This window comes from Solanum pennellii, chromosome 8 (assembly GCF_001406875.1).
Source record: "Solanum pennellii chromosome 8, SPENNV200".
Taxonomy (NCBI): Eukaryota; Viridiplantae; Streptophyta; class Magnoliopsida; order Solanales; family Solanaceae; genus Solanum; species Solanum pennellii.
Genome location: NC_028644.1, coordinates 58,490,202 through 58,503,419, shown reverse-complemented (window position 1 = coordinate 58,503,419; position 13,218 = coordinate 58,490,202). Strand labels below are relative to the sequence as shown.

The 13,218-nt window shown below is 36.1% G+C and overlaps 2 protein-coding genes across 3 annotated transcripts in view; both read right to left on the bottom strand.

Moving 5' to 3' along the window:
- Nucleotides 1-255: 255 nt before the first annotated feature.
- On the bottom strand, nt 256-6,139 carry LOC107026808 (protein NAR1). Of its 2 annotated transcripts, none has more exons than XM_015227897.2 (11): nt 5,742-6,139; nt 5,307-5,389; nt 4,439-4,592; nt 4,142-4,328; nt 3,920-4,046; nt 3,406-3,562; nt 3,217-3,266; nt 2,962-3,133; nt 1,535-1,661; nt 1,343-1,434; nt 256-879 (listed from the first exon to the last, which is right to left on the bottom strand). In XM_015227897.2, exons 1-11 carry the CDS (start codon nt 5,856-5,858, stop codon nt 727-729), a joined length of 1,419 nt encoding a protein of 472 aa, XP_015083383.1. In that variant the 5' UTR covers nt 5,859-6,139; the 3' UTR covers nt 256-726. The 2 variants fall into 2 exon arrangements, with proteins under 2 accessions (XP_015083383.1, XP_027775174.1); XM_027919373.1 differs by having other exon boundaries at nt 5,307-5,413; nt 5,742-6,091.
- A 1,314-nt stretch (nt 6,140-7,453) lies between these two features.
- LOC107028439 overlaps nt 7,454-13,218 on the bottom strand; it is a 24,449-nt gene continuing 18,684 nt past the window's right edge. The window contains exons 14-22 of the mRNA XM_015229509.2: nt 12,614-12,885; nt 12,385-12,512; nt 11,836-12,070; nt 10,910-11,098; nt 10,525-10,814; nt 9,745-9,946; nt 9,424-9,666; nt 8,070-8,149; nt 7,454-7,962 (exon numbers count right to left, since the gene is read on the bottom strand). Coding sequence (XP_015084995.1) covers nt 7,815-7,962; nt 8,070-8,149; nt 9,424-9,666; nt 9,745-9,946; nt 10,525-10,814; nt 10,910-11,098; nt 11,836-12,070; nt 12,385-12,512; nt 12,614-12,885 — 1,787 coding nt within the window. The 3' untranslated portion in view covers nt 7,454-7,814. The remainder of the gene's footprint in view (nt 7,963-8,069; nt 8,150-9,423; nt 9,667-9,744; nt 9,947-10,524; nt 10,815-10,909; nt 11,099-11,835; nt 12,071-12,384; nt 12,513-12,613; nt 12,886-13,218) is intronic.

Genomic DNA, 13,218 nt, shown 5'->3' with positions numbered 1-13,218 from the left:
AATTTATTTAATTGTACTATTGTTTACCGTCTTTTCAATTTTAAAAGTTGATAAAAAAATTTTAAAATTGAAAATTGACATTTGTAAATGAACAATGTACTAAGATGACAATTATTTATTTTCAAATAATTTAAGTAAAAAAAGAAGGCAAACATGACAACAAAATTGTTCTTTCATAGCTATTTTGAAGGTCATAAAAAAATAATATTGTCCGCAAACTATTTACTTTAACCCAAATACATAATAATCCAAGGGTACAATTGGAAAATTTTTTTTTATTAAGTTTTAATCCATACACAAGATGAGGTAGAAAAACGATGAACCAAACACTAGGTAAAAATAATCTCTACACTACTAATCCACGCACTATTAATCCCAACACTACGAATATTAATCTTCGTACAAAACAACCCCTAAGAGACCAAATAAACAAAGATCAGGGGTTGTGGGATATGAAACGTGTACAGCATTACTACAATCGACATGGGGAACAATGTTTTGCACCCTACACTACTGTATAATTTGCAAGACAATATTTACACTATGTGGTGAACACTCTCATTGCCAAAATTGGACTCCTACAATTGTGGTGCATGGACTCATTAACATAGATTGTGAACAATTCAGTGTAGTATCAGAACCCGCTTGGGAAGCTCTTGCAGAAAAACACCAGAAGGGAACAGTTGGAACTGAGCCAATCAGTTAAAAGCTGACATTTTGTTTTTCTCACCAGTTCTGCAACTGTGAAGTGATACTTTTCACTACAGGATGATATTCAGTATGTAGGTACCTCCTAGCTTTCTCTGAACCAGGCTGTTCAAGCCACTCACTGTATAGGCCCTTTACGATGGGATTGTTGAAAGGATCAGCAACCACAACCTGAAACATTAACAAAGAGAATTCAGAGGCAATTCAGTTTCATAAGATCAGAAAGTTTAAGTGCAAGGAAAACAAAGAGTTCCCACGTCAATCATGGCTTTGCAACTTCTAAAGAGTAAACCATTTTCATTCATTTGAATCTGCTTCAATGTTCATAAACTTCATCATCTCGTAATGCAGGGGAAAACTAGAAACCAAAACAAGCAGGTCTTTATGACAGATAAAAGCCCCAGTTGGGGGACACTCATACAAATCAGTACAAAAGTGAACTTCCAGTTCAACATGTTCATCTTTGACTACTACAGTAGTCAGAGATGAATCTCCCACGCTCTGCAATCCAAGTTGCACATTGTACATTTCCTGACATGCCACAAATTATATGCAAAGCCTTCAAGCTGGAGAGGAAATTCCTAGAGTCCAAGATGGTTATATTATGACAAACTCTATCAAACATGTGACTTACATTTTCTTCATAAGCCGTCTCCAACAGCTGAATCAACTCTTTACCCGACTGCCCAGGTTGTGGCTTTATTTGTCCGGCTCCATTTAAGCATCCTATAATCATGAGGGAGGTAATTAAAGACGAACAAACTGTTAATTGATGCAAGAAGACTCGGAGCTATTATTCACAAATAGAAAGATTCAGAATGTCAACCTGAAGGGCATGCCATGATCTCCAAGAAATGGTAGTCAGACTTCCCCATTTTCAATTTCCTAACAACATTCTGCAGGTTCCGGAAACCATAACATAACGCAAATTTCAGGACAGATTTATCATTCACCTGTGTTCAATGCAATAGACATCTTGTCAGTAGTTGTCAATGGCCTACTATTCTTTTGCGCTAATTACTATAAAACTTAGGACCCGTTTGGCCATGAGAATTATTCATTTTTCAGGAAATCTTTTCACTTTATTGGAAAATCAGCATCTGGCCATGCAAATTCTAAACACAACTCCAAAACACCATTTTCACTTTCAGTTTTGGACCATTGTTTTACTTTTCTTTTTTTTCAAGAGTGGTTTTTCTACTTCTTTTAGCAAGGACTCGAGCACCATTTGAAGATTCCAACCCAAGTTTGACTCATTCATTGTCTGTTAATTGCCTTTTCATTCACTTCTAGCATGAGTAGCTACAGTCTTAGCTATGATCGTCGACCCAAATGGTTTGCAAGTTAATGGGTTATTAAATGTTCGTCATTAGTTGCTTGAGTTATGATATCTAATTGATTCCATGCTTTACTAGGCAACTTAGTGGGGTTCAACACAAGATTAAGACCTAATTGTCTTAGTTCTAACTTGGGAAGGTGGAACTACAACTAGGTAAGAATTAATTAGCAAGGAATTGGGTTTTATAAGGGATTATATAACTCAGTTAACAGAATCAAAATCAGGAATAGCTAGACTCTACTTTGGGTGTTCAACAATAGAGCTTTAAGCATTCCATCAGGTTCTGGTGGACTTAATTGGGTATGTCCATCACTATTATGAGATTTTAATGGATCAATTATAATTGAATCATAATCAATAAGCCAAGCAATTAGACAAGATAAGTTTTTCCCATTAGCTTAAGCAAATCAACTAGGGGCTATAACCCTAGTACCTTTTATCACTTGATTTACACTCTTGTTAGTTATTTCTTTGTTTTCAATTCTATTGCTATTTTTAGTTAAATTCAAAGCCCAAACAAATGTTGGAAGTGCAATTGAACATTTTTTTAACTACAAGTAATAAATTGAACACCTCATATTTACTCCTTCTGGGATTCGACTTGGACTCTTATCCAATTATATTTGCATTTTCAAGTGCTTAGCCTATTTAGGACTTGGTTGGGCTACACCATCCACCACCAAATACAATAAACTTTGACATAAGCCATCAAATTAGCAGCTCCACAAATGACCAAACACCAAATCATACCCTTGTTAACAGATCGAAACCCTTACTTTATAGATACAATTGTCTACGCACAAGAAGATATCAGTGTCAGCCTACAGGTACTTGGATTGATAGAACATTATAGGGGCATGTTAACTACATTCTATAAAGTCATGCTTCTAGGAGAATGCTGAAGCAAAACTTACTTCTAGGCTCACTTCTTGGAAATCAGAGTTCCTTATAGTCTTGAATGCTAAAGGGCCTTTAACTTCTTGACCTAAAAGCACTTTCGCAACATGACGATAAATGGTCTCTGCATATCCTCCAGAGCTTCCATGAACCCCATAAAGATGGCCCTCCTCATCAATATTTGTGAACCTTTAGAGTACATATAAGAAATCAAATGTAAGATTTACATCAAGAAATGAGAATATAAATGCAAGGTGTATAGAAATGCTTACAATTTATCTAGGGGGGACTCTTCCAAGGATTGAAAATCAACTGCTTTTAACTACATCAACGAGGAGAGAGATTGACTATAAGTAAACAACAGATAGAAAAGGAGAAAAATTGCAAATATTCCAAATGCAAGCTATCTCACATTATTGCTTTATAGGAATGGAATACTGAGAAGCAGGAAACTCTTTTACCTGTATCAAATCCAAAACCTCTCCTGTTGTCAAAACTGAATCAACCTCCATAATTTTTTCACTATCTGTATCTACTTGAAACACAAAATCCTCACGAGCAGCCTCGAGCTTCTTGTCATAACATGGCATTACAGTCACATGGTATATATCCTCTGGTCTGTATAAAAAAGCTCTATCAAGCACCAATCGACTGAGACCAGCTCCAAAAACTAACAGCTTAATTTTAGGAACATTATAAAACCTTTCAACTTTCCACCAACGAAAATGCAACATCACATATGCTGAAATATCAAACGGCCAGCATGAATTTGCTCTGTAATTTTTTTATTTCTAGCAGGATGCATAAAATGGATGGAGAAGCACAGCAGAAAAAAAAACATAATTGCTTAGCGCATATATGCAATAAAATGGCTTATGCATAATATGCTTGGGACAGTCCAACAACAAAAGAAATGGAAGATCACAGTTTACAGGTAATGCATAATGCTAAAAAGATGAGATGGCAATAAGCTACCTTACACTTGGCTTTGAGCATAAAAAATTCTTGACGACTGCACCAATAGTTTGTTGGGGGCTCTTGACTGAAGAAATGTATGGAAGAATGTAAGAACCAAGGGTTTTCTCAGCATAACATATCCAACCTACAATTTCAATACCAACAACAGTAGAGTTAGAACATATCATAGAACACCAAGTAAGAAATTAAGAAAAATACCAAAGCAAATGAAGCCATTACCTGGACATGCGGAAGAAAGCATAGGTAAAGGTGGCTTTGACTGACCACTACTAGTACATTGGGATTGTTTATATCGCTCCATGAACTCGTTACAAGATTCTATTAGGGTCAAGTCTCTACTGCAGCTGGTATCAAATATAGCATTCACACCCAGAGACTTAAAAAGTGTTGTGAGCTTCCTGAAAACCTGACAATGAGCAAAAAGATGGAAGTAATATTTACATCGGTCATATCAGGTGAGAAGATGTACTGCAGACAGTAAACTAAAAATATGAAAATACCCGCACCAAAACCAACCTGAAGTGAAGAAAGTCCATAATGAACAGCGAGAGCGGCCCTAGACTGGGGGGAGAGAGAGACAATAACCGTCCTTCCCTTTTCCAAATTGGAAAGGAACTCATCTAAGCTCTGCTTCTCAAGCATGACTGTTTCTGCTGATGTAATGCACCCACTGCAATCAAGGAACAAGCTCAGTTGTTCACCGTTGTTAAATCATACATACAGAGGAAGACATTTGTTTTTAATTTCCCAAGAAACAAAATTCAAATACAAAGTAAAACTAAATAAAATTAATAAACCTACCAAGTAACATTTTTATGAGTAACTTATAGGAGCTGAACTCACAGCAAACAAGGACCAGCGCAGGAGTTTTAATATACCAACATTGCACCAAATTCCTTATATCAAAACAATTAAAAGATTCAGTATTTGAATCGTCAGTCGATTTCTAGCCAGGGCCAGAGTTGTTAAAGGGTCACTTAAAGCCCGCTTAAGCCCGAAGCTTGGTGAAGCCAAGTTGTGCACTTTGTCTCACATAGCTCTTTAGTGTAGCATCAAGGTGCTAAGGCTAACGTGTTTTCACAGACTTAAGTAGCACAACACTAATTAATATATATATAGTTGATACGATGATATCTTAGTTGTTAAGAAAACGATGTGGTTGAAATTAACTAATTAAGAAATTAGAAATTTAGTATCAGCAAACTGGCTACTAAAAACCTAAAAAGTACATCTTTTATTCCAAAATCCAATACTTATAGTAGACTTTGGACTTGATTGACATGATTTTAACTGCATTAGATTAATTATTGGTTTACACTCCTTTGTCCAGATAATTATTGGTTACCTAGAATGCTATATCCTAGCTAGAGAAAAGAGATAATACCTGCACGCCAAGCAATCTTTGAGAGAAATTTTGACGGGTTCTGTTTGTACTGGTTTGCTCAAAGCTCCAGCTTTTCCCACATTCTGGTCATCCGCCAAAAAAAAGCACTAATAACATTAGTTAAGCGGACTAGTTCTTCAACCGCAACAAACCAATTGCAGTCCAAAGAGATACAAGACAATTTTAACTCACACCCTTGCGCAAAATTCAATATTTAACCATAAAGGTTCCTCTTTACCCCCATATCCTACAAGTCTAAATTTGAATTAACAAGAACAAAATCCATGTCTAAGAGCTCAAATGCATTTTTTACACTACACCGAAAATCTCAAAAACACGAAATTAAATTACTTCATGCTGATTCATCAAAGGAAATATGTCAAAACCTTCCATGAAAAATAAAACCCTGATCTTCAAAACAAAAAAAAAGTGTACCTCGGATTTGTTGATTCTATTAGAATTAGTTTTGAGGGAAACTACACAACCCTGTGAGGGAGCTATGTAATCATTCAAATCCCCAATTCTGAGTGTGGCAGAGAATTTCTGCGACATCGAAAAACTCCTTTGAGCTCGCAAAATTTCAGTATTAATAATAAGTTGTCCTCTGAGCTTGTTTTGCGATCCCAACTTACACCCGTTAATATCTCTCACCTTACTCTTCTTCTCTCTTTACTTTTTCCGATCACAATTACGGCTGGAGATGGCGGCGGGCTGGCGGTGCCGTGTGAGTTCAATCTTGATCGGCCTAAATTGATTATTAGGATTTTGGGGAAATGATATTTACCTTTAATACTTGGTTCCACTAATTAAAGTACTCCTATTATTTAAGATTATTTTGTTTTTTTCTCAAAAGGAATTCATAAAAGTACCAAATAATTAATATTGGGATTTTAAAAATCAATTTGTGATTTTCTTGATGCATAAATGGATTTTAGCCAAAGTAATACTTTATTTTAATGATTATTAATATTAGTATTGTGTATATATATTATATTATACTATTTTAAAAGCATGAACAGTCTAACTTAAATGTTAAATTATTATAATATTCTCTCTGAATAGAGGAATTTTTCCACACTTTTAAACTAGAAAGAAGGGTTGAAAGTTTTGGGCATGTAGCTTTCTCCGTCCCCATTCGTTGGGTGGTGCTTGTGCGGAGGGTGCGTCACATGAAATCAAGCTTGAAGCTCTCACCTTACCAGCAAGTTGAGAGCTGATGGTTGTTGGTCACGACTGCTATCAAAAAGCAAAAATATTATGTTGTATTCTATTGTATCTTGTTGTATTGTATTTATTTTAATGAATATAACGTTTGAATATAGCATATTGTTCTTGTCGTTACATAATGACACATATCCGTCATTGGTCCATCGCCTATGTATGTGTTTGAGACACATGCTTTCAACTGATTTTCATTTTGTGTTAAATAAGTAAAAATTTGTTGAGATTAAAGTATTCAATCTCATCTGCTACTATACAATGTATGACTTGTTGATCTCTTCATTTTCTTGAATAGTTAACCTATTATACTTGAAGATTCTTATCATGGGGATGACCTACATATCGATCCTCACTTCCACATCCATCTCATGTGATGCATTATTATACTTGTACTTCATGTATTGTGTCTTAGTCATACTCAACATGTACTATTTAGACTCTTAGGTCTCTCTCCAAACTTCCATTTTTAGATTTAAGTCTATTACATATATCATCTACAAATAGCGTAAAAAATGGTACCTCCCCTCGAATATGTCGTTTCAATTGGAGATAAAATAAAATGAGCCAAGAGTCTATCTCTTGTGTAACCCCACACCACTCATTAATTCGATAGCCCAATACCAATAACATAAACCTATTCTACAATTGGATAACCCTAACTATGCCCTCATTTTGGTATGAACTAAATATATTTCTTTTCTTTTATGGAGTTGAAAAATTCAATAATAGGACAATATTTCTACTTAGGTTAACAACAACAAAGTAACATCTCTTATTTTGAAAGGATAGTATATTTTTTCTTTAAAAAAAAAATTGAGAAAAAGAATGGCAATTTTTCAGAAAACTACTTCAGTGTTACATAGAGAAAAGACTGACTAAATTTTGCACTTACATTCAGAAGAGTGCAGGTAGAAAGGCAAAAAGAATTAAGAGGTAGTAAAGCACATCTTATTGAATAAATAAACTAATGAACATCACCCTTAAAATATTACATGAGAATTTGCAGAAGAGGGAGGGATCTCTTGGATATTTACAGTGAAGAAACACAACTGCACAACCAAAAGTGGGGTGGGGTGGGGGGTGTTACACAATGAATGCTTCTCTCAGTATTTCTATCTACTCTTTCAACTTTCTTCTGTTTTCTACCCAATTCCTTTCTACATCTGTGACAATTCACTATCTAAATGGACACTATAAAAAGGCAAAAAGTGGGTGATGCAGAAAAATCAAAATGAACCCAGAAAAAAGATAGGGTGTTAGCGGAATATATTCCTGCTCAGCTGAGTATTATGATTGCCAAAACAGTTCAAAGTCATTGCTGTACAACGACCTGTCTTGAATCTCCAGATTAGCAACATGCCAGTTTAAGAGCTGCAATTGGATACATTTACACAGAACCAGTGCAAAAGGAAATATCCACCACTCACTTTCATCCCTGCAAGAATAAACAGCATTGTTTGACAGCGCCGCCATGTAAAGTTCCACAACAGTACGAAATTGAATAAATTTCAGACAACATTGGACAAACTTCAGAATGCTTACATGTTCCATGGCTGGAAGTAAGGAAGCTTTCTGCTTGACTGGGTGATATAGTGGACATATCCACAGACAAATGCGACCATCTGGTATGAAATTGATGATATACAGTGTAAGTAGGCATAACCCGAAAACTGTTGGCTAACTTTAAGTTATTACTTAAAAAAAAAATAAAATTGGTAATATTGTATTCCTCAGCATTAAGGATATGCTGGAGACCTTCAAAAAGAAGCCAAAAAAAAGAGGAAGCTACTTACAGACATCCTAACAAATAAATACTAGTCCTAAGTCCTAACTAAAGATATTAACACCCCCAGCGAAGGGTTTAGACAGTAAGGGGTCGTTTGGTAAGATGCATTAGAAAAACTATTGCATGCATTAACTTTGTGAGTTACTAACATCTTGTTTGGTCCACTTTTTCAACCTACCATTATGTAATACACTCTATTTGGTATAATGCTATGTAAACTATTACATGACAAATCATGTGCAATGGATGCATTAGTATAGTAAAAAATCCAATTGTCCCCCTCAAAACCTTTTTCACATCCTTTCCACTGTATTTGTGGAGGTAAACAATTTTTTTTAGAAATTATGTAATGCATGCTTTTTTAAACAAAAACAAACAGCGCATAAGAAGTGATATCAGCATTACTAATACAACACCCTATTCAACGCTATTCTTGTACACCCTACCATATGACCCCTGAATGATCTAACCTTTCAATAAAAAAGATCAGAACTTCTCATGACAAAAGAATCAGAGATGCAACTCAACCATCTCAGTGGATCAATACACATCCCAAGTAATTGACACACACAGACGTATATTAACTTGGACAGGGTATTGCCCGAGTGCCAAAAATGTGCACTGTTAGGGCAGAATGGTTCTTCATCAAACAACCTTTTTATGGTTGTAGAATATGTAACTAATATTCTGGTAATGATATATGTTATTCAAATTTGAGAGAGGAAGTAATTTGAAGTGATCCCATTCAGAAGTATACAAAGATGATAACTCCAAACTAATTGACACTTTATCAGGGAAAAGAATCCTAACAGAGGAAAAGAACAGAAGTAGATTAAGTATATTACAAGAAAAAATGTGAAGTCCTATACAAGGGATGCTTTTATATCGAACATCAGTGATGTTGCAGCTTTCCCTCCATCAGTCAATCCCAGAGTATGACACATCAAGTAAAGAGGAAAGGCAAGGCAGAAGATAAGGACCATTTAAAGAATCTGACCATTTCTGGGCCCAATGGAAGGTATACAAGTACGAAATAAACATATAGATAACTAAAAAGAGTAGGCAACAGGCATAAGTACTCTTTTCTTTTCAAGAATAAAGGTTACTTACAACATTAATCAGGGATGTAATGTTCCACAGAGCATATACACGTGCAAGACCAGCAGAACGCCTTTGCCCCTGACTGAAGAGAGCATTAATTCCAGCAGGAAATGGAAGTAACATCCCAAGTGGTAAAACAAACAAAACCAAAAACACATCTGCCAAGGAAATCGAATACAGCTGGAGCAAAGTAAGCAGCACTAAACTAAAATCGCCCAACAGCAATATCGAAATGACCAAACCAACAAGATCCTGCAACATTAACAAAATGTCCTCAGTATTGAAGCTTAAAGGCCATACTCCAAGAGATGCAAAGAGAGTAGGGCAGACCTGATGACCAACTGGTTTAGTGTTATGGATTAGAAAAGAGAGAACATAAAACAGATCTCTTTTCTCCTTGAGCATCTTTAAGCTGTCAATGTCTAAAATCCCACCATAAAAGTTCCGCTTTACAGTGCCTTTGTCAACCCCCCTTAAAATTGATTCATCTCTTAGATAGCCCGCAGGATTCTGCCCATCTATTCTGCTATCACTGCAAACAATGGAACAAATAGATCTATTAGGCCCTTGCAGTGAGGGAGTCAAATAAAGGGAATGATGTGAAATCAATATTTTCCCTCACATTAATAGGTGAGACCATTTGGGGGCTAGTCCAAATGGCAAAAATGGCAGAGACTGGCACAGATAATGTTAAGGTATGCAATAGCTATGAATTGCTCTTCTTTTCTAGCAAAACTCCTTTTCAAGAGGGACATTGGATGTTACTATAAAACGTTTTAACTTGCAGACAATGAACTAATTAATCTAGGACTTCAGATGATTAAAACCCCTGCAGTCTTTTGCCATTACCCTCCAACTCCTCCTTCAGTGACCACAAGATATCCATATAGAAATTTCACAATAAATGACAGAAACTGCCAGCAATACGAACAATGCAGATACGATTCGTACATATTTAATATGTACTCATGACTTGTATGGAAGAACAGATACAAGTGGAATGATGGGAAGTATGCGATAAGGAGGAATGCCAAAATGGAGGGGAGTGGAGACAAAAGGCAGGAGAAACCAAATAGACTATGTGAAGGGAACTCTAAGTGCAGACCATACCATGATAGTTGTTCACTTCTGGAACCTTCATCAAGATCTTCAAAAGGCAGTAGTCCAGTTTCTTCTTCAATAACACACACCAAAAGTCCAAACTGAGTATAGCTGTCAGTTGTTGCTTGGAATGATGCCAGATCGACGCGGATACCATAGATCCTTAAAGCAGGATTGGCAAAAGTTTCAAGCCATCTAAGCACTGGGCGAAACATTGTACTAAGGCAACCCCGGCGTACTAAACGCAACTGAGCATTCAAACCAGCCACAAGACGGTACCATGTCGTAGGAGGAATGGACTGAAAACAAATGCAAATCTTAAGTACAAATTGATCAAAGTTGGGGAAATATTTCTGTCTCTAAATTCCTTTTTAATTTTTAACGGATGACCAACCTGACTCATCAGACTGGTAATAACGTTATCATTATTCAAAGAGAGTGGGGCCATATAACTTCCATCACCACCAAATAGAAGAGACATCGGAAACCTCTGGTGAAGACTAGGAGGCAAATCGCTTCGCTTCTCATCACCGCCAAGAAAAAAGTCCACATATGCCAGCATTAGATCAGGTGTTGCTGCAACCTACAATCATGCAGACCATAAGATAAGGTTGAGAAGTCTTTCTCGAACCATATGCTTCAGTAAAATTTGCTATTGGGACTCTACACAGAAGACCAGATAAAAAAAGGGGAAAATAACACTTAAAACCTTTTGCAACTGTAAAGGAAAATCATCATTAATGTATTAAGAAAAAGTTTAATTTAACATCTGACAAATCCAAGCAGCATTTATGATATGTCAACCTTTAGAAACTATTAAATATGGCTAAACAACAAAATTAAGATGGAAGTGTTTAATTTTTAGGAAGACATAGACAGTGGAAAACTGAAGAGGCAGCAGATGAAATCAAATTTCGAGTTATAGTACACAGATGGAAGAAATACAAGTCAAAAAACACACATCAGTATGGCTTTTACTAACAATAACTAGAGGCTAGAGCTATGCCACAACAGAGGTGCTGTTTTTCCTGCTCAACAGGATATAGGTGTCCTCTAAAGACCTGACAGAATGCAGATGCTGTAGTTTCAAACTTATAATAAAATGATTATACCACTTTATCAATGAATAAATAAAGTTCCACTAGAAAAGACCCAAGAGACTGCTACTGCATAAAACAATCACATACAAAGCCCAGAGTACAAAAATGGAGTTTGAACAGCAAATAATAGAAGAAAAATTTCACACATTCTAATTTCTAAACGTGCTTAAATACAATATTATGGTAAATGATACTTGATCAAAGCACACTATAATCTAACCTTCAGCCCCTCATAAAGAGCACGTGATCGACAAGAACGTAAGCAAGCATGATCATATTCTGACCGAACAAATTCACGAAGACGTTGTAACTTCATTCTACGGCGCCATTGCTGCCATGACCATGCAAGAGGATACACAAGGATACAAAGAATGCTATGCACTGCTCCTTCCCACCATTGGTAGGCAGCAATAGTATTAATTTCATCCACAAAGGTGTTGAAGGCACCCTCATATCTGGCAGATAAATACAAAACCACTGAATAGCTATTTCCCAGTTTGTAATTTATTCTTTGAAAGAAGATAAAATTAAAAACCAGATTCTAGGAAAAACAAATTAAAAATGAAGAACCAAGGGAAAATGGAGACAGAAAGAAATGTATATATCCTTCTTCCCTCATTTTTCCTTCTGAAGTAATTAATGCAAGAGAAAACTTGAAAAGTGCCTATCCGAAGAAAGACTCAGATGAAACATGTGAAACAGAGCAAGACACTCTAAACAAAAGAAACAACTGAAGATACCAGGACAATAAAAAAAGAAACCATCTTACACGACTTCTTTTATTTGCTGGGGAGGAGTATGAGACAGATGCCAAGGTTCACTGAATGTATTCGGACCCAAAAAGTACAATCTATAGACATGGCTTTGTGACTCCTCAACCCTGTTTGTTTCCAAAACCTGAAAGAAAGAATATGTCAAATTTCACCTGAGCTGCAAAAAAAGTATACAATCTAATACAGTGCATTGTTGTATGTCAGCAAGCAAGACATCTGACAAACCTCATTGAGCGACTCCAGAAACGGAAATGAGTGATCAATTTGAGAACCCTGTTGTGTGGGAGCAGGACCAGGTGACTCGTCGACACCAACATACTTCATCCGAGCTACACTAAGAACTAATGCTAATAAAATGAGAAAACCTAAAAGGAGAAAAACAAACAGCCAAGGCCCTCCAAATGTGTAGATTAGTTCTTCAAGAGCTGTATAACAATGAGGCATATGGTATCTCTCTGAAACACATCGGTAAGGACAAGGACGTTCCGTAACACCACCTATTACAAGGAAAGCCCCATAAAGTCAGTTTAAAATGAATCAACCAAAAATTAGCAGAGAAATTGCGTAGAGAACAAAATTTCACAAATTTTGAAGCAACAGGATAACCATGAAAATATGTCAACAATGCAGGAAATACACAGATGTACGAGTAAATCTCACTGATATGATGTTCTGTATGTTACATATCGATCAACTAGCAGACTTTCATAAAGAAAGAGAAAAAACAATGCGGAGTACTTATTTAAATGTAGACTGAACAGCAAGTGTCTTGACAAATTCTTTTCTTATTTTCTTTTAACAACCCCGCCCCCCCCCCAAAAAAAAAAAAA

Bases quoted from the DNA above. Each gene is read 5' to 3' on its own strand.
- LOC107026808 (XM_027919373.1), bottom strand. From the start codon at position 5,858: ATGTCGCAGAAATTCTCTGCCACACTCAGAATTGGGGATTTGAATGAT. The intron at 5,414-5,741 runs GTACACTTTTTT...TAATGTTATTAG, and splicing joins ATAGAATCAACAAATCCGAG to TGCTTTTTTTTGGCGGATGA. The intron at 3,563-3,919 runs GTAGCTTATTGC...TTTTTTATACAG, and splicing joins TGCTCAAAGCCAAGTGTAAG to ACCAGAGGATATATACCATG.